General features: G+C 41.1%; 1 protein-coding gene across 1 annotated transcript in view; it reads right to left on the reverse strand.

The window, feature by feature from the left end:
- Nucleotides 1-218: 218 nt before the first annotated feature.
- The window catches only part of GGT7 (gamma-glutamyltransferase 7), a 42,294-nt gene continuing 22,475 nt past the window's right edge, over nucleotides 219-20,037 (reverse strand). Inside the window, exons 5-15 of the mRNA XM_051979165.1 lie at nucleotides 18,872-18,939; nucleotides 18,454-18,527; nucleotides 18,079-18,275; nucleotides 17,377-17,464; nucleotides 13,170-13,297; nucleotides 12,747-12,835; nucleotides 6,949-7,098; nucleotides 6,618-6,735; nucleotides 6,011-6,148; nucleotides 4,434-4,533; nucleotides 219-1,622 (exon numbers count right to left, since the gene is read on the reverse strand). Of these exons, the coding sequence (XP_051835125.1) occupies nucleotides 1,459-1,622; nucleotides 4,434-4,533; nucleotides 6,011-6,148; nucleotides 6,618-6,735; nucleotides 6,949-7,098; nucleotides 12,747-12,835; nucleotides 13,170-13,297; nucleotides 17,377-17,464; nucleotides 18,079-18,275; nucleotides 18,454-18,527; nucleotides 18,872-18,939 (1,314 nt within the window). The 3' untranslated portion in view covers nucleotides 219-1,458. The remainder of the gene's footprint in view (nucleotides 1,623-4,433; nucleotides 4,534-6,010; nucleotides 6,149-6,617; nucleotides 6,736-6,948; nucleotides 7,099-12,746; nucleotides 12,836-13,169; nucleotides 13,298-17,376; nucleotides 17,465-18,078; nucleotides 18,276-18,453; nucleotides 18,528-18,871; nucleotides 18,940-20,037) is intronic.

Genomic DNA, 20,037 nt, shown 5'->3' on the forward strand with positions numbered 1-20,037 from the left:
ATCTGGGGACATGGAAAGATACTAGGTTGGGAATCAGGACAATTAGATGGACAGGACAACACAAATTGAAGGAACCCAGATTGTTTAAAAACGAGAAGTAAAGACTTAAGGGAACTATGATCAATGTCTTGTGCATTTGAAGAGGTTATAGCTTTGTTTCCTCAGGTTGCAAAGAACAGAAGTAGGAGCAATAAGAGTAAAAATTACAAGAAAGGATATTTGGGGGGGGGAGGTTTAATAAAAGAAAGAGCTTGCTGACAGGGATAGCTTCAACTATCAGGGTTGTTGAAAAAGGAATTTTTGTTCAGTCACCAGTTAGACTAGATGATCCCTGAGTTTCCTCTCAACTCTTGGATTCCATGCTTTGAGTAACATCTCTATTAACTCAAGGCTGAGCACCTTGGGTGTGGACTCTCTTCTCTGGGCCTCAGTTTCCACTCATTTCCATACAACTAGAAGTTTCCAATATTAATATTAATAATGAACTAGGAGGAAGAAAGTACCAGATGTCACATGACCCACTCCATCCCACTTCCAGGACACAGCCTATTAAGGAAAATTAAAGAGAGGTTGGGAAGATCCACTTTACCTCTCTGGGGCCCTTTTTTGGTGAATTTCATGAGACTGAATTGTTTAGGGGTTGAGTTAGGGGTGATATTGCCCAAAAGTAGAGAGATGGTCTAAAAGGCCTCCAAGGTTGCAGATAGCCTAAAGTAGCTGATATTAGAAGCCTAAATGAGGAGACTTCTTTCTCCCCAAAATTCAGCCATCTGTTCCAACTTTGACCTGGAGACAGCTAACAGACCAAGCCAGAGATAAGGTTTCTTAAGCAACTTTCTCTTTAATTCCTCTTGGGAAGTGGAAGCCCCTGAGCTGTTACCCGCCCCCCCCCTCCCACCCTTATGTGGCCCCTTCTCCCTGCACCACTCCCTCAGATCCTTACTATTTCTGGGACAGAGATAAAGAAAAAGAGGGCCCACTGCTTTTGGATGGTGAAATTTAAAAAACCAAGTCATTTAAGAAATGAGACTGGGGAGAAGGTAGGGCAAAGATGCAGAGGGTGGGTGGTGGGAGAGAAGGATGGTTGGGGCCAGTTGGGTGGGTTATTTTTTGTTTTTGTTTTGTTTTTAAGCAAGCATTTCCCTAAACCTCTCAGGAATGGGGACTTTTGGGAGGAGGCAAAACCATTCTAGTTTTCTCCTGAGGTTCCTCAGTCCACACCCATCAACTGTAGAATTTGTCAATTATTCTGGAATTGAGTTTGATAGAAATCTCCTCTGGTCCCCAGGCCCTGGGCAGAGCTCGAAGGCACCAACTGGGAGCCTCTGGTCTTCAGACCCACTCTGTGCCTGTCCTCCCCCCTCCCTTGCCCAGGGGGAGGCAGGGCTCCTCGGGGCTCTTGGAACATGCAAAGGGTATTTGTGCTACAGCGCCTGCCCCTGCCCCACCCACCCACTTCTACAAGATGGTGGCACCAGCGCCATCTGGGCTTCGAGGGTCTTTCACCCCAATGATGAAATTGTTGGTTCTCCGACCTCCGTGGACCCAGGACAGAACATCTACCTTCTCAACCCGATGGCCCCGAGCTTGCAGGAACTCAACCTCTTCCTCTGTGAATTCACCTGAAAGAAATTACATGCAACAAAATCAATTTAAACAGAATAAGTATCTCCTCTGTATAGAGCTCTCCTTGAGTGTTCAGTAAACTCATATAAACTCACAATCAGGAGGCCAAGAGGATTTATTTTCCAGGACTAGACAGTCTTGTTTGTCCATAGCAAGTTGTAGACAATTTCAGCACCTCTAGAAAATCCCCATCCTTTCCAAAAGTTCCATTAAAATTAAAAACTATCAGAGCAAGAAGGTATTGTAGAGATCATCTGTTCCAGTCTTTACACTGTACACATGAAGTAATCCCAGATAGCTTAACTCTGGGACTTGCCCAAGGCCACACAATTAGTTTGTTATAGAGTCACTAGCACTAGCCCAGCTCCTCCATTTTACCAGATTAATCATCAACTAGCATTTATTGAGGTTCTTTGGGAATATTTTTTTGGCAGCTATGTGAAAGATAGACTGGAAAAGAGATGGGCTTGAAGCTGGGAGACCAACTAGAAGTCCAGACCCAGGGGAAAAGTAATAAGGATGAAGGGAATGAGGGCTTGAGAGATGAGGGGATTGGCTTATAACCAGTTGTTGTCCTTTGTTCTGGAAGAGGACCCAAATGACATCACTGTGTTAGAGTTGAGTTACAGTGTGTCTGACTATGGCTGATCAGACCAATACGAGCTCAGAATGCTCTGCTACAGATCGGACACAAATAGTCCCTATGAATATTTGGGTGACTTCTCTAATTTTGTGCATCTTGTGGTTAGGGAAGGGGGTAATTCAAATCTGCTTTGCTTATAGAACACAGCATCTTAAGATCACATGATTATTGTCATAGATAAATTAGTGTTAGAAGAGTAGTATCTAGTCCAACCATCCTCATTTTAAAAGTGGGAAACAAATCCCAGAAAGGGGAAAATCACTCTGAAGGCTTAATGAAGGCTTATCTCACTAAGAGTAGTATCTGCATGGATGGGAGGCAAGAGGGCACTGGGGATCAGAAAGGAGGCTGAGAAAAGGGGACACCACAGAGGTAGAAATAGGACAGAGAAAGGGGCAGCTGTTGGTGTCTGGGACAATCTTTACTAACAGCAACTCTGCCATAAATTAGTTGTCTTTTATCTGTACAGCCATAGCTCTTTTCAGAGAATCAGCCCAGGAGGGCCTCCTTACCTAAACTTGGTTAAAAAGATTGAGTTTTTCCTCCTTTCCCAGCCCTAAAGGGCTCTAAACCTCGAGGAGAAGGAGGAAATACCTGGCTCCAAAAAGAAAGACCACCAATAGAGAAGAGGGTGGAGAAGACGCTGGGTTAACAGATATGTAGATGAACTTGACTTTTAATCTTTTGTGTCCCCAAATAACAGCAATTTAAAAGATAATACAGTCTTTTTTAGCATTTTCAAGTTTACAAAGTCTTTTCCTCCCAATAACAACCCAGAGGTAGATAGAACAAATTGTGTAGTTCAGTCCTGTTCAGTCCTTTTGAGTCCAGTTCAACTCTTTGTGATCCCATTAGGGTTTTTTTTTTAGCCAAGATACTAGAGTGGTTTGCCATCTCCTTCTCCAGCTCATTTTACAGATGAGGAAACTGAGGCAAATGGGGTAAAGCGATTTGCCCAGACTCACACAGCTAGTAAGTGTATTAGGCCAGATTTGAATTCATGAAGATGAATCTTCTTGACTCCAGATCTAGCTACTCTATCCACTGGGTCACTTAGATGCCCTCCTATTGACTTTGGAAAGCTACATGTTAACATTATATATGACTTATTTTCTTTATTTTGTAAAATATTTCCCAATGACATTATGATCTGATTCTTCAATCAAAACACTCAGAAATGTTGAGAGCTGCATGTTACCCATCGGTCCAGAGTTTGACACTTGTGTCCTATATATCTCTTTAAGACAAAAAATAGCAGAGAAGGAAATTTCCTCACCTGGGAGTTCCCTCTACCAATGAAATCACAGGTTCAAACCCTACTTGTACCCATATTCTTAGCTACAAGCTTTCTAAGGAAAGGAAAAGAATATAATTGGAAATGAATGCAAAAAAAAAAGTAGAATATATCAATTTTTTAAAAATGTTAACAGGATTCAGAGAAATCATGCTCCTAAATAATAAACAATGAAAATGATAGCAACTCCTGTCTTTAGCTTTCTTCCCCATAAAGGTCCTGAGAAGATAATGAAAGGATTATTATCTCAACAAAGTTGAGTAAGTATCTAGAACAGGGGAAGAATGACTAAGTAATAAATCAATTAACAAGCATTTATTAAGTAGTTACTCGCAGGGGTCCTTAAACTACTGCCCCAGGGCCAGATTCGGCCTCTGAGGAGGTTTATTCCCCTTACCCGGGGCTATGAAGTTTCTTTATTTAATGGCCCACAAAACAAAGTTTTTGTTTTTACTATAGTCTGGCCCTCCAACAGTCTGAGGGACAGTGAAAGGCTTCCCTAATTAAAAAGTTTGAGGACCCCTGATTACAAGACATAAACATAAGAGCCACAAAATCCGTGTGCTTGTGTGTATGTGTGCGTGCGCGAGCGTGTGCGTGTGCGTGTTTGCCCACAGGAAGATGGGGCTGGCCTGAGTCATCAAAAGGAAACAAAGCCTAAAAGTCTCCTGAGGAGCCACCTGGGGGGTTGTACCTGCTGTTTGTGTAGCCCTCGGTACCCATATTCTTAGCTACAGGATCTCTGAGGAGGGGAAAAGAATATATTTGGAAATGAACACAAAAGAAAAATAAAATATGTCAATGAATATTGAAGGAGAATCATGCTCCAGAATCAGGACCGCACCAGCCTGCCCTTCTCCCTATACTCACTGTCCACCTGGAGGATGTTGGTCTGTAGCTCAGGGTGGAGGCGTCCTAAGGACAGGCTATCACTCAGATTTCTGTTCATGGTCAGCACATTCACCAGAACCTGCAGGATGCCAAGAGAGATGAGAGGTGCATACAACCAGGAAGTATCCCCAAAGGAGCCCAGGTAAATCATCCCTTGTAAATACATTACAAACTTTTTAGGCACCCAGTTGGTACAGTAACAGGGGTATGCTGGAACCAATTTAAACTAGCTCATGATTAATGATTAAATTTTCAGTGTGAGAATGTACACCTTAGAAATTGATAAATGCTACAAATCAAAGCTTGATTTATTGATTTGTTGATGTCTAGACTTAAGAAAGTGATGAGAATGTTATTACAATTTAAATTTATGATTGTGTCAGGGACAAAATTTTTTCTTCCCAGCCTGTTATTAAATATTTACTAGCACACTCTTGTTAGTAGACAGCCAGGTCACACAATGGATAAATTCAAATCTTGCCTTAGACAATGCATATTATTTGACTGGGCAAAATCTTTAACCTCGATTTGCCTCAGTTTTTCCATCTGTAAAATGTGTATAAAAATATCACCTACCTCTCAGGGGAGTAGTGAATATAAAATGAAATATTTGTAGAGTACTTGGGAAACTTTTATCAACTTTTTCACCCACTTTCTCAGACACTAACAATAGCTAATCGGAGTCAGGATATCAGATTATTGTTCTGATTTGAAAGAAAAAGAAACTGAAACCTCAGGGGAAAAAATGACTTGTCCACTAGCCACAGAACGAGTTAGTGGCAGATCTTAACTAGAAATTCCATCTGACTCCAAGATTCCTTTCATTATATCATGCTGCTTTACACTGTCTAATAGTAATAGCTCACATTTCTATTGTGTTTTAAGATGTTCAAGATACTTTACACAAAATATACTAGACAATGCAAGTATTACTGTGCCCATTTCACAGATAATGAAACTGAAGCTCAGAGAGATAAAATTTTTTTGAATTTATTCACATAGGTAATTGTCAGAACTACAAGCCTCTTGATTGTATGCTCTCTTGATTACCTATTGAGTGCTTTGTCTTTATTTATTTGCACTATGCTAGTAGGAATAACAATAGTAGCAGGAGCAGCTAACAATAGTATTTACTATGTGCTAGGCTCTGTGCTAAACATTTTATAATTATTGAATCATTTGATCCTCCCAATAACCCTTGGGGGAAGTGATTTTATTATTCCCAATTTATAGGTGAGAAAACAAAGGCAAACAGGAATAAGGGATTTGCCCAGAATCATATAGCTAGTAAGTATCTGAAACTGAATTTGAATTCAGGTCTTTCTGTCACTAGGTCTGGCACTCCACCCACCACACCACCTACCTGCTCCATATGGCCACAGGAAGACAGCACTAAAGTTCTCTAAAAACCCGAGAGAAATGGGGAAGTAGATCTGAGAAGTGAGGGGGAAACTGCTCTTGCTCCTCTCCAATTTCCCATGAACAACAAGGTCCAAGCCCTCTCAAGGCTCAGTTCCCATGCTTCTTTGTCAGGAGGGACAATGGGAAGGGCTCACCTGGGTGAGGCTGCTAAGTCCTCGGGCAGCACCATTGGCCCCCAGTGCCAGGTAAGTCCCGCAAAGTCCTTCAGCCGGCCTCACCACCGTGGGCAACAGGAAGGACAGTGGCCTCTTCCCAGGATGAATGGCATTCTCCTGTCATAGCAACACAAATGTCGTGGGTGAGGGAGAGGGACCTGAACTGATTCCCTTTGTCCCCAGCTTGACCATCCAACCCCTAGTGATGTCTCTCTTTCCCCACATTTAACTTTTCCCTGATATAAATCACATTAGTTATGTTTACATGTAGATGAAGTGCTATGTCTCCCCAGCAGTATAAGTTCCTTGATGAGCCTACAGCACCCAAAACAGAACTGGGCATACAGTGGCTCATTTATTCAACATTTTTTTTAAGTACCTGCTATATACAGGAACCCAAGCAACATACTTTGGGATATGGGGTGAGGAATGGAGAAGAAAGGGAAGAAGGAAATGAATAAGTGGGGAAAGGAGTGAGGAACAAAACGTATTGGGGAGGTGAGGGGCTGGAGTGGTTAGAAGATTATCCCAAAGTAGAAAGGGAAAAGGAGGGAAGGAGGGGCAGCTAGACCAGCCTAGGAAGTACCAAGCTGGGTGCAGAGTGATTTGCAGTTTTGTTGGGCCAGGAGAAGTCCAGCATCTGGCTGTTCAGCAAGATCCCAGAGGGTGTGATGAGGCCGCTGCCAAAAGGGCGGTTCAGTGAGCTGCAAAGTAACAGGAGACATAAATGACAGCACATCTCGTTCTGGGCCTTTCGCTATGAGATATGCCCACCCAATCACCACTGCCCTCCTTGCACCCAAACCCCTGTTCCAGCAAAGAAAGGAGGAGGTGTTTGCCATGGGCACCCACTGCTCTAGCTCCCAGCCTGGAGAGAGCTCTGACTCTGGTTCCAAACGCTGGACAATGGACTATACCTGACCACAGCTACAATGAAGTCATCGGGCCCCATCACCAGCACCTGTGCAGCTGTGGCACCCCCGTCCAGCTCATAGGCAGGCAGCAGTGAGCCAGGGTCTGCCTGTGAATCGTTGATGTGGCCCCGAAGGTACCCAGCCTCCAGCTTGCTGTGGGAACACAAACAGGGAGGGCTGAGAGGGGAGTAGCGGGCTTCTAGGGGCCAGAGTGCACTTAGATAATGACCACTCTAGTCACAGTTCCCGGCTCGCAGGAGGGACAGGACAAGGCTAAAAGTGAAAGAAGTACGGGGTGAAAAGTGTGGGGGGCTGAGGTGGGCTGGAAGGGAGGGAGATAGCCTTGTGCTGTCTCTCACATTGGCCACCTGGGTGGCACAGTGGGTAGAGCACTGAGCCTGGAGTTAAAAATCAGCCTCAGTCACTTACTAGCCGTGTGACCCTGGGCAGATCCCTTAACCCTGCCTGACTCATCTGTAAAATGGAAATGGAGAAGGAAACGGTTAAACCATTCCACGCCAGGAAAACCCCAAATGACACCATGAGGAGGCAAACACAACTGAAAAATAAGTGAACGTCTCTCACGTACATATGTACCTGCATTGATACATATATGTGTGTTTGCAGTATACTTACACACCTGTACACATGCATCAAGGTGTATACATATATGAACATACACATAGGTCTCTTTGCATTCATGTGTGTGTATTCATGTTCACACATATAGGTAGATACATACATACATGATGGCCTGACTACTCCTCAGTATCTAGTGCTGGCTCACTATCTCTATAATGCCCTCAACTGTGGATAATTCCCAAAGCTCTCTTCTGGAACCTGTTTTCTTCTCTCTGCTTTGATGACCCCATTGGCCCCCATGGGTTTAATTATTTTCTCCATGCAAATGACCCACAAATGCATATATTTAGCACCAGTCTCACTTGAGTTCCCTTTCTGCCATACCAACTGCCTGTTGGACACAAAATAAATGTCCCCAAAACATCTCAACTTCAACATATTCATAACTAACTTTTGTTCTTCCAGTCTCCCAGGTGGCTTATCCTTGATGCTTTATTTTCCTTTACTCTAGATATTTAATCAGTTACCAAATCTTTGTTTCTGACTACAACATCTTAGTTCAGGCCCTTATCACTTCTTTCTTACATTATTACAATGATCTCTCAATTAGTCCCCTCCCTCCAGTCTTTCCCAATTTCACTGTATCTTCCACACAAAGGTCAAAGTGATTTTTTTTTAAAGTGGTTCTGAGTAAATGCAAATTAAGATAACTCTGAAGTTTGTTAACAACTTCATACCTCTCAAGTTAACTAAGATGTCAGGAAAAGGTAATGATAAATGTTAGAGGGAATGTGGGAAAATTGGGATACTAATACATTGTTGATGGAATTGTAAAATGATTCAACCATTCGGGAGAACAGTTTGGAATTATGCCTTAAAGGCTTTGATCTAGCAGTCTCACTACTGGGTCTGCATCCCAAAGAGATAATAAACAAAGGAAAAGGACCTAGATGTACAAAAATGTTTGTATAGTGCCAAGGAACTGGAAACTGAGTGGATGCTCATCAGTTGGGAATGGCTGAATAAGTTATGGTTTATGAATGTTATGGAATATTATTATTCTGTAAGAAATGACCAGCAGGATGATTTCAGAAAACCCTTGAAAGATCTGCATGAACTGCTGCTGAGTGAGGTGAGCAGAACCAGGAGAACACGGTACACAGTAGCAAGATTATGTAATGATCAATTGCAAAGAACACTGAGGAATAGTCAGGCTTCTCCACAAGGCCAGCCTCAGATACTTAATACTTATTAGTTGTGTGACCCTAGGCAAGTCACTTAACTACCTCAGAAAAACAAAAAAAAGCAAAGCAATTACAATGGACTTGGAGTGAAAATGCCAATCGGCCAAAGAAAGAACTATGGATACTGAATGTGGATGGAAGCATAGAATTTTCACCTTTTTGTTTGTTTGTTTCTCTTGGTTTTTTTTTTTTTTCTTTTTAATCTGATTTTTCTTGTACAACATCACAAAAATGGAAATATGTTTAAAAGGATAGCATAATTTAACCTATATCATATTGCTTGCTGTCTTGGGAAGAGGAGAGGTAAGGGAAAGAGGAGGAAAAATTTGGAACACAAAGTTTTACAAAAATGAATATTGAAAACTATCTTTACATATTTTTGGAAAAATAAAATACTATTGAGAAAAGAAAAATGTAGCTCTGAGCATGTCATTTCCCTATTCAATAAATTCCAGGGACTTTCTATTGCCTTTAGGATAAAATTATAAACTCCTGTAGTAGGTCTTTCATACCCTAGCTCCAAACTATCTTTTCAGTCTTCATATACATTATTTCCTTTTCTTTACTGTACTGTCTAGATCAAAGTTTCTCAAATTATGGGTAAGCTCACTCCTCTGTGCATTTTAAAGTTCCCTTTCAATTGGTGGAGTCAGCTCCAGGAAAATTATTTAATTTAACTGTGAGTTTTAACATCTTAAAAAGAGACAAATGCTACAAATCAGGGTTTCATTTATTGTTTTATGGATTATTTGGAAGGCACTACAATGGCTCAAAAGATATAATGCTGGCTCTCTTCTCAAGACAAAAATTGGAAACTGAGGGGATGTTTATCAATTGGGGAACGGCTGAATAAATTGTGTTATGTGATTATGATGAAATAGTATTGTTCTATGGAAAATGATGAACAGGATGCTGTCAGAAAAACCTACAAAGTCCTCCATGAACTCAAGCAAAGTGAAATGTATTGTCTACAAAGTAATAGCAATGTTGTGATATCAGCTGTGAATGATTTTGCTATTTTCAGCAATACAATGATACAAGAGTAGTTTGAAGTCCTTATGTTGAAAATGCTATCCATAACCAGTGAAAGAAATGTCTGAAAACAGATTGAAACCTACTTTTTTTAAAACTTTATTTTTCTTGAAGTTTTTGTTTTGTTTTGTTTTGGTTTTTTTGAGGGATGGGGTAGGAAAAACTAGGTTTTCTTTTGCAGCATGACTTTTATGGAAATGTCCTTCATAACTCTATATGTGTCTTCTCAAGGGGCAGAGAGTGGAGAGTAAGGTAGAATATCTGGAACTATGTTTTAAAAACAAATGTAAAAAATTGTTTTACATATAACTGGGGAAAATAAAAATTTTAAACAAGCAAAAAAAGTAAATAAAAGAAGCTTTAGTCTAGACAGACTGTTCTTTTCTCTGTTCCTCATGCAAAACCTCTATTTCCCATTTCCATGCCTTTGCACGGGTAAATTCAGTAAGCATTTATTAAGAACTTACTGTGTGCCAGGTACTATGTTAAGTGCTAGATATACAAAGAAAGGCAAAAATAGTCCCTGCCCTTAAGAAACACATGACTCCCTCTATAGGAGGGAGTCAACATGCAAAGAATTAGGTACAAATAATTAGGTACATATGGATAAATTGGAGATCATCTCAGAAGAAATGAAAAAGAAGGACTGGCAAGAATTTCTTAACAGAAGGTGGGATTTTAGTTGAGATCTAAAAAAAGCTAGAGAAGCTACAAGACAGAGACAATGAAAGAGAACATTTCAAGTATGGGAGATGTGAAAATGAACAGAGCTAGGAGATGGTGTAGGGAACTGCAAGAAAGCCAGTAATGTTAGTAAAGTACATGGGGATTGTAGGTGTAAAAAGATTGAAAATCTATGGGATAGGTTATGAAAGAGTAAAAGATAGAAGGTTTTAGATTTGATTCTGGAGCAAAAGGGATTCACTGGAGTTTATTCAATGAGGGAAGGAGTGACATAGTCAAAGCTGCTCCTTAAAAAGATCACTTTGTTAGCTGAATAGAAGATGGACAGGGGTTGGGAGAAGTTTGAAACAAGGAAACTAATTAGAAGGCTATTGCAATAGTGCATGCCTAAGGAATAAGATTCTACACTTGAGTAGCAGCAGTGTTGAAGAGAGAAGGGGGTATATGTGAGAGATTTTACAAAAGTAGAAATGACTGGTTGGCAATAAATTGGATAGGGGGGTAAGAGAGAGTGAAGACTCAAAGATAATATCTAGATCATGAGCCTAATTGTGAGGACAGTGATACCCCTGATAATTACAAGACATGTCCTAGTCACATGCCAACAAGATGGAAGACAGTAGAAAGGATGTACGAGAGAGAATAATTTCAGCTCTTTTCACAGTCTAGAACACCAAGAATCCTTATGAGACAACATTTCAATACACTAGCAGAAAAGAAGACTAATCTCTAGCCCCTAATATAGTCACTTCAATAGTAGAGCTTTAAGAGCCAACACATGGGCTTGTAACAGAACTAAAGCCTACCAATTGTCTCCTCATAGTACCATGGAAAACCAAAAATCAAACATTTGCTTAGGCTGAAACAGCAGCTCAGCAGCACTCTGTGCTGCTACATAACTCAGTCAGAAAACTAAGGGAAAATGGAAACTAGGTAGGTCAGGACACATGTATGGCACTCTACCAAACCTGAGGAGAAAAGTCCAGCTTTGAGTCAGAACTAGTTCTATACCCTCAGAAGTTTTTTAGGGGAAAGACAACCTGGTGAAACTTGAATTTCCCAGCATGGGAGAATGTTAAAACAGCTTTAAGGTACAATTCCCAAAGAAATTGTAATCAAAGGGGAAGGAGTCAAAAAGGGAATAATAAAGGAAAAAAGGCTGATATGATCAAAGATCTCAGGAGGAAGAAAATTCAATTAATCAGCATAAGCAGATCAACAAACAAGGAAGATATTAAAAGCAAAGAATGTGGCTTCTAAAAGAGCTCAGACCACCAGACACATATGTGTAAGTTTTGTAAGACAAAGGAAAATAAATCAACATCTAGAGACTGGGATCCTAATGAATACTCAAGACAGCATGAAACAACAGTGGGATGTTCCTGAATGGTTTAAAAGAAAAATAAGAATTGTAAAATAGAATATATGGTCTTCATAGCAAAAATAATTGGCAGAATAGGAAAAACTTGAACCCAAGGCAGTAAGTTTCCTACCAAAAAACAAAAGGGAGAATAATTCATTAGGAAAGGAAATATACAGAAATAAAGGACAATCTAAAAGAAGAGAAGCAAAATGCAATAGTATTCAAAGAAAACATGATATTCACACAAGCAAAACATTTATCTCAAAGACAGGAAATATAGAAACAACTTAAGGATTATATGACAAGTTAAAAAACCTGAACACCGTAACTCAAAAAATAAAGATAATAAGACACAAATTCAACACAACTCAAATACCACCTCTTAAAGGAAACCTTTCTTCATTCCCTCCATCTGCTAATGTCCTCTTTCCCTATTTTATATTTATTTTGCATTTACTCTCCATATACTTATTTATGTACATGTTATTTCTCTTAATACAATGTAAATTCTTTGAGATTATTTCATATTTTGACTTTATATCCCTAGGATCTAGCACAGTTTCTGTTTATTTATTATGCATACATATGCACCTAGAGAGAGAGCTTTTAAAAAGCTTTAAAGTTTAAATTTTTAGAGAGTTTAATAAAGTTTAAGTTTTAATAGTTTAAAACTACACTAAGACTTTTGGGACTCCCAGTGTTTGCACAAATAGCATTATAAGATTTAGAGATACATAAATACACATATACAAATAGGATATGTGTGTGTGTGTGTGTGTGTGTGTGTGTGTATAGTTCTGAGAAATCAGAAGGAGGCAAGTCTCAGATAAATGTCTTTCTCACATTTCTCCAAAATGCCCTCCCACCTCCAATCCCTTCCTATCTCTTGGCCCTACCTGAGCATGTCTTCTGTGCTTTCAGAGATGGTTGAATCATAGAAGGGATCTCCCAGTCTGCTAGCCAAGGCCAGAGCAATCTTCAGGGTCTGTGTTTACAAAGGCATGCAGAAGTCACCAAGCATATCAGGGCCTCTCCTCTGCTTGTGACCCCCAAGCTCCAGAACATCCATGCCCCACCCCTCAGAATTCCAAAGACCTTCCCTTCCCCATCCCCAAAATACCTTTATTGACCCCCATGCCCCAAAGGCTTCCCCTGCACCAAACCCTCTTCCCAAGGACTGCTTGGTATCCCCAGCACCCAGAGAGAGCAGGACAGGGGAGGAGGGAGGCTGGCACAGACCCCAGCCCCCCGGAAAGCAGGAACACAAAATAGGACAACAAAGCTGAGAAGCTGACAAGGAGAATGGTGAGAAACCATACCTCAGCCACCCAGTGCAGAGCCTGCTCCCTGGATACCAGGTTGGTAAGGTTGAAGCCCTCTAGGATGTTCAGGGCAGCAATAAGAGCAGGTCCCGTGTGAGGGGGTGGGGGGCTGAGCACCAAGTGGCCTTTGAGAAGGGGAGAGGCCAGGTTAAAGAGGGGAGGGGAAAAGATCTAGACATAACAACAAAGGGGGCAAAGAACTTTTACTGAGGCAAAGAAACTAAAACCAAGCTCTTAGAAACTGAAGAACCAATTTTATAGATGAGGAAATTGAGGCTAGAGAGAAAAAAGGACTTGCTGGCAATCACACAATCAATGGCAAAGCAGGAGTTCCAGCTCAGGAGGCTTTCTGAGTTCCAGTCCGGGGCTTTGAAACCTTCAGAAACAAGGATCCAAGATATTCATTCTTTCAGAGCTGGCTTCAAGTTAGTACAAAGACAATTCTTCTCGGACCCCACTCCTAACCTTCTCCACCACTTTACTTGCCAAGTCAAAAATGTCTCTTAACAAAGAAAAAGCCTAAGGCTGACCCACGTGACCCATGCTGACTGGGTCCCTTCTAACTTCCATATAGAACTCATCCATCAGTGTCCGTATCTGGGACAGACAATGGACAATGAGGTGGTTTCAGGATTAAACAGGGAGAGAGGGCAGTCTGCTTTTAGGAAACTGCAAGCTCTTTCCAGAAACAAAGGCTCATCTTTTCTAAACCTTCATTCTGGGGACAGTGGATAAGCCGTAAGACATGTAGCACAACCATCTCTGAAGAACTGAACATGGACCGCCACGGAGAACCATATGGAGAGATATATATGTAACATGTAATCAATGAGGAATTTCAAAGAAGAATTGGAGTTTAAGATGTCACTGGAGAATCATATAAAAGAAAAAGATGAACTAGTCATGTGTCATGGGATTATAGGTGGGCCCTCCTGTGCTTTACTGCTCTCCTTGAAATAGCAGGAGAAAATGAGGAAAGGCATTAGTTATTTGGTGAGAAAGACTAGCAGACTCATAGGAAGAGATAGCCAAGAATTGCACAAGATGGCAGGCATGGAGAGAAAATCCAAACTTAAATGACTGATATGACTAATCCCATCAGGGCCTCAACATAGCAAAGCAACCCTTTTACTCTTTCTATTGGACATCCCACAGGAACTATTGTAAACTTTGACTTTTCTCCTCCTATATAACACTATTCTTCTCCCTCTCAATTGAAGATTCCATCTCATATTTACTGAGATAATAAAAGACATTTAAAAACTCCTTGTTATCATCCCCTCATTCTCCTTGCCAAGGTCGGTACCTCTACTTGCATCTTTGATCCCATCATCCCTTTTTGGCTCCTTCAGAAAATTATCCCCACAATTATTCAACCTTTCTCTCTCTAATCTTTTATTCTTCCTTATGTCGCTGTTTACCTCCTTGCTACCTAAAAAATGTTCTTAGATTTTAAAAACTCTCATTTGACTCTATCATCCTTTTTGGGGTCAGAATGCCAGAAAAAGAAAAGTTATCTAAAAGGATTACCTCTATTCTTTCTCCTCCCACTTCTCAATCTTTGCAGTTGGGTTTTCTATTCTAATCACACAACTGAAATTGTACTCTCCAACATTATAAATGATGTTTTAATTGTTTGTTTCTATATCAAGTTTCATCTCTCCTGATGTCTCTGAAACTTTTTACCACCCATGAGTTTTCATGAGATTACTCTTGCTTATCCTCCTACCTGTCTGACCAATCCTTCTCAGTCTCCTTATCATAGGTCACTGATTATAATTCTTATCCTCTTACCCAACTGTGGCTGTATTCCAAACCCTTCACATAGCTGTCAAAAGGATATTCTTATCAGAGCATATCTCTGACCATATTACTCACATCTCTATTCAATAAACTCTATTGGTTCCCCATTTCTTTTAGAAACAAGTATACACTTTTCTCTCTGATTTTTCAAGCCATTCACAATCTGATCTAATCTCATTTTCCAGCCTTATTATAAATTATGTTCTTTCATCATGCTTCCATTCTTCAATCCAGTCAAGTTGGCCATCTTCCTGTTTATCACACATTCCACTTTCTCTTTACCTCTTAAATTGCTAATTTTCTTCAAAACTCAAATGAACTCTTAAGAAATATAGGCAAGGAAAATATGGAAAATTTCTTTTTTTTTTAACCAAATCTATTATTTTTAAAATTTTGAATTTAAATTGTTTCACCAGAGATTTACTCTGATGGCATGAATTAATAAATAGCTTTAAAATGTATTTGGGGGAAAAAAATAAAATTCAAGTACTACCTCCTATAGCAAGGCCTTTTCTGATTTCCCCAGATGCTGGTGTCTCTCCTCCCAAACTATTTTAAATCTATTTTGCACATATATATATATATATACACATATATATGTGTGTATATATATATACACATATATATACCACAATAGGATTAAATGGGGATCCACAACAGGATTAAATTAAACTCTGAAAATAAGCAGTTAAATTTTTGTCTTTTTGTCACTTGCAAACATAATAGGTGCTTAATTAAAATTGTTTAATGATTGATCTCCAGGAAATGACCTGGCCAAGAATATCATTGAAAGCAGTTTTTTATAGGCATTTAAAGAGGAAGAAGGGGGCACTGGGGTGGGAAGAAAAATAAGTGGCTGACACAGAGAGGTTAGGCTGGGAAATAGAGACAAACTTCACAATCTTGCCAAAACCTCATCCTGTGCCCTGAGAATCCAAAGCCCTGGTGTAGGAATCAGGATACTAGCTATGTAATCTTAGGCAAATTTCTTCCACTCCCTGTTTTTCAGCTTTCTCTGTAAAATGAGAGGATTGAACTACACTATCTTTCATCTCTCTTCCAGCTCTGGCAGTCTATGTTCTAAAGTCCCTATTTGCCCTGACATTTTGTGACAAGCTGAGGCCATGATATTGGGAAGGGGCAACTAGGTAGTACAGTGGATCCAGGATAGATCAAGAAAACTTGAATTCAAAAGTAGCCTCACAAGAAAGTGGAAACTGAGTGGCTGCCCATTAGTTGGGGAATGGCTGAATAAGTTATGGCAGGGGTCCTCAAACTACAGCCTGCGGGCCAGATGCGGCAGCTGAGGACGTTTATCCCCCTCACCCAGGGCTATGAAGTTTCTTTACTTAAAGGCCCACAAAACAAAGTTTTTGCTTTTACTGTAGTCCGGTCCTCCAATAGTCTGAGGGACAGTGAACTGGCCCCCTATTTAAAAAGTTTGAGGACCCCTGAGTTATGTTATATAACTAAAATAAAATATTATTGTTCTATAAGAAACAATCAGGAAGCTGATTTCAGACAGGCCTGGAGAGACTTATACAAACTGATGTTAAGTGAAGTGAGTACACAGTAACAAGATTATGTGATGATCGATTGTGATGGACATGGCTCTTTTCAACAATGAGGTGATTCAGGCCAACTCTAATAGATTAATGATGGAGAGAACTATCTACCTCCAGAGACAGAATTATGGAGACTGAATATAAATCACAACATAGTTGTTTGTTTGTATTTTTCTTTCTCATTTTTTTTTCCTTTTTGATCTGATTTTTCTTGTGCAGTATGATAAATGTGGAAATAGGTTTGGAAGCGTTTAATCTATATTTAACCTATATAGCCTTACTTTCTAGAGGAGAGGAGATGTAGGGAGGGAGGGATAAAAATTTGAAACATGGGGTTTTGCAAGAGGGAATGTTGAAAACTCTTTGCATGTATTTTGAAAAATAAAAAGCTATTATTTTTAAAAAGTGGTCTCAGATACTTATTAGCTGGGTGACCGTGGGCAAGTCATTTAACTCTGTTTGCCTCAGTTTCCTAATCTGTAAATGAGTTGAAGGAAACGGCAAACCACTTCAGTATCTTAGACACAAATAGGAATCACGACTAGTTGAACATGATTGAAATGACTGAACAAAAAGTGGCATAGCAGAGAGAAAAGGGGTACAAATAAGGAAACAGCCTTCTTGGCAAGAACAGACCTCCCATCTGCCCCCTAAATCCTGACACTCTGGGCGCATGGGAAAACTGACTAAACCCTAGCTCAGACCCTGGCTTCTCAGGAAGCCACTGGCCTGCACAGGATTTGGGGATTTGCTTTTTTTCTGCTGTAGTGGGCATGAGCTTCCAGATAGAGGAGTGGGAGAGTGAGAAAGGCTGCTGAATGGAATGGCAGGATCACCTCGATACACTCCACGCACAGGCTTCTCCACTAATACACTGTAGTTACTGAAATCCTCCTCAGTCAGGACTCCACCATGGTGCTGCACCTGCAGGCAAGGAGGAAGACAGAGGGAACAAGGAAGATGGCCTCAGCTAACATTTCTCCCAGCCCCCACTCTGCCCACCTCTGGGGTACCACAAGGGGCTGGACGCTGCAGTCTCTCCCCACCCCCAATAACACTCCAAGTCTCAGAAATTGGGACCCAGCAGAAAAACCACTGACTGAGTTGGAGCACCTGAGTTTGATATGGATCATCCATAATTTCCTCACCTATAAAATGTGGGGCTTCTTAGGTGTTTTTAGGCTCCAGATTTATAACTTCTAAGAGACTGTTTCCTCTTATCTCATTCCCCACTTTGGTGAAGATCACATCTCTCTCCCCAAAGACTCCTTGATCTTTTCCCCTAAGACTCTTAAAGCCTTTAAAAATGTCTCAGACATTTTTTTGAATCCAAGAGCACAGAAGTGGAAAAATCCTTGGATTAGTGTTAGGTATCCTGGGATCTAGTCCTGATTCTGCCACTAACTTGCTCCAAACTGGGAGAAGTCCCCTTCTTTCTCTGAGCTTCAATGTAGTTATGAGTAAAATGACTGGACTCTCAGAGCTTTGTTGGTCCACGCTTCTATTACTTCTCCCCACCTGGCTTGTCCCATGCTCACCTCCGAAACCATCTCTTGGGTGAGGTTGCCACCCCCATAGAAAGCTGTGGCCCCTGCAGAGCCCAGAGAATTCAGAACAGCTGCCAGGTCCGGCCTCCGCACAAATGTGCCAGGTCCCAAAGGCTGGCCTTCAGGAAAGAAGGTCTCCCGGAAACGCTCGGAAGCATTGGGTACAGGCTGTTCTACAATGGCCCGGGCTGAAAGCACAAGGAAGGCACCTTAGGCTTGAGCCTCTCCCACCCTGACCATTCTAAGATCCCAGAGAACACTTCACTACTTTTGCCAACACAGTGCCAACAAGAGCCTCCAGGCTCCTGCCCTCTCTTCCCAGCCCCTTTGCAGCCTCACCACCCACCTCCAAGGCCCCTGACTGACCAAGATCATGGGTCACATTGAAGCCGTCCTGAGCTACAGCTGAGGCGAAGGCCAGAACCTTGGACCAGGGCAGCCTGAGGAAGAGAAGGTTGAGAACATGGTGAGAGAGAAGGAGAAAAGACCCCCAGAACAAGGGAGGAGAATGGAAGGAGCTGACCCATAGGAATGAGAACTGAAAGGAGGAAAAAAAAAAGGGGATTCCAAGGATGCTGGGGCCCAAGCTAAAGGAGGAGGAATTTGAAATGAGATGGAGAGTAGGGAAAGAGAAAGTGGGGGCAAAAGTGGGAATTTAGGGAGGGGACAGATATAGGAAGAGGAAACTCAAGACAGGATAATTCTCTAGGAAAGAGAATGAAATATTCAGTGGGTAGGGAGGTGGGGGGGAGGGGGAAGCCCCTGATGTGACCCTTCCACTTACCTTCCATAGAGCTGATGAGCTTCATATAGCCCCTTGGCCATTCCTGGGATCCCCACAAGGAGACCCGGCTGGGTCAGACGAAGTGATCAAAGGAAAAAGGAGACCAAGTCACTAGAAGGGGAGGGGCTAGACTGAGCTCTAAAGAGCCCACAGCCCCAAGGAACCCCCAAGATTCATCAGTATGTCAGTTCTACAGTAGCCTTGCATATATTAGGCACACAGCAGGTACACATGCCCGGGCAATGCTCATCCTACATACAGTAACTAGCCAGCAAACATGTACAGGTATAATGCAGCCAGACATACAGTATGCTTAGGCAATCAGCGTGCATTTATTGAGCGTCTCCTATGTGTCAAGCACTGTGCTAAGCACTAGGGATACAAAGAAAGACAAAAATAGTTCCTGCGTTCAGGAACTCACAATCTAATAGGAGAGGCAATATGGTATATAAAACATACATACAGGGTAGATGGAAGGAAGGGGCTGCTAAGTGGAGCAGTGGATGGAATGCTGGACCTGGAATCAAAAAGACTCGTCTTTCTGAGTTCAAATAGGTCTTCTACACTAGCTGTGTAACCCTGGGCAAATCACTTAACTCTGTTTGCCTCAGTTTCCTCATCTGTAAAATGAGCTAGACAAGGAAATGGCAAACCATTCCAGTATCTCTGCCAAGAAAACTCCAAATGGGGTCAAAAAGAATCAGATCTGACTGAAATGACTGAAAAACAACAAAGATGGGAGTGGAGAACATAAGTAGCTTTGAGTTCACACTCAAAGGGTGTGAACAAGCAATTTCTAGAAGGAGATTCCAAAGCTATTTATAACATATGAAAAATACCCTAAAGCACTATTAATTAGAGAATTGCAAATTAAAATAATTCTGAGGTACCACTTCATATTTATCAGATTGCCTAACATGACAAAAACTGAAAAGGCAGCCCTGTTTGTAGTGGCTAGAAGCTGGAAAATGAATGGATGCCCATCAATTGGAGAATGGTTGAGTAAATTGTGGTATATGAATGTTATGGAATATTATTCTGTAAGGAATGACCAACAGGATGAATACAGAGAGGACTGGCAAGACTTACATGAACTGATGCTAAGTGAAATGAGCAGAACCAGGAGATCATTATATACCTCAACAACAATACTGTTTGAGGATGTA

Source organism: Antechinus flavipes, chromosome 2 (assembly GCF_016432865.1).
Source record: "Antechinus flavipes isolate AdamAnt ecotype Samford, QLD, Australia chromosome 2, AdamAnt_v2, whole genome shotgun sequence".
Classification (NCBI taxonomy): domain Eukaryota; kingdom Metazoa; phylum Chordata; class Mammalia; order Dasyuromorphia; family Dasyuridae; genus Antechinus; species Antechinus flavipes.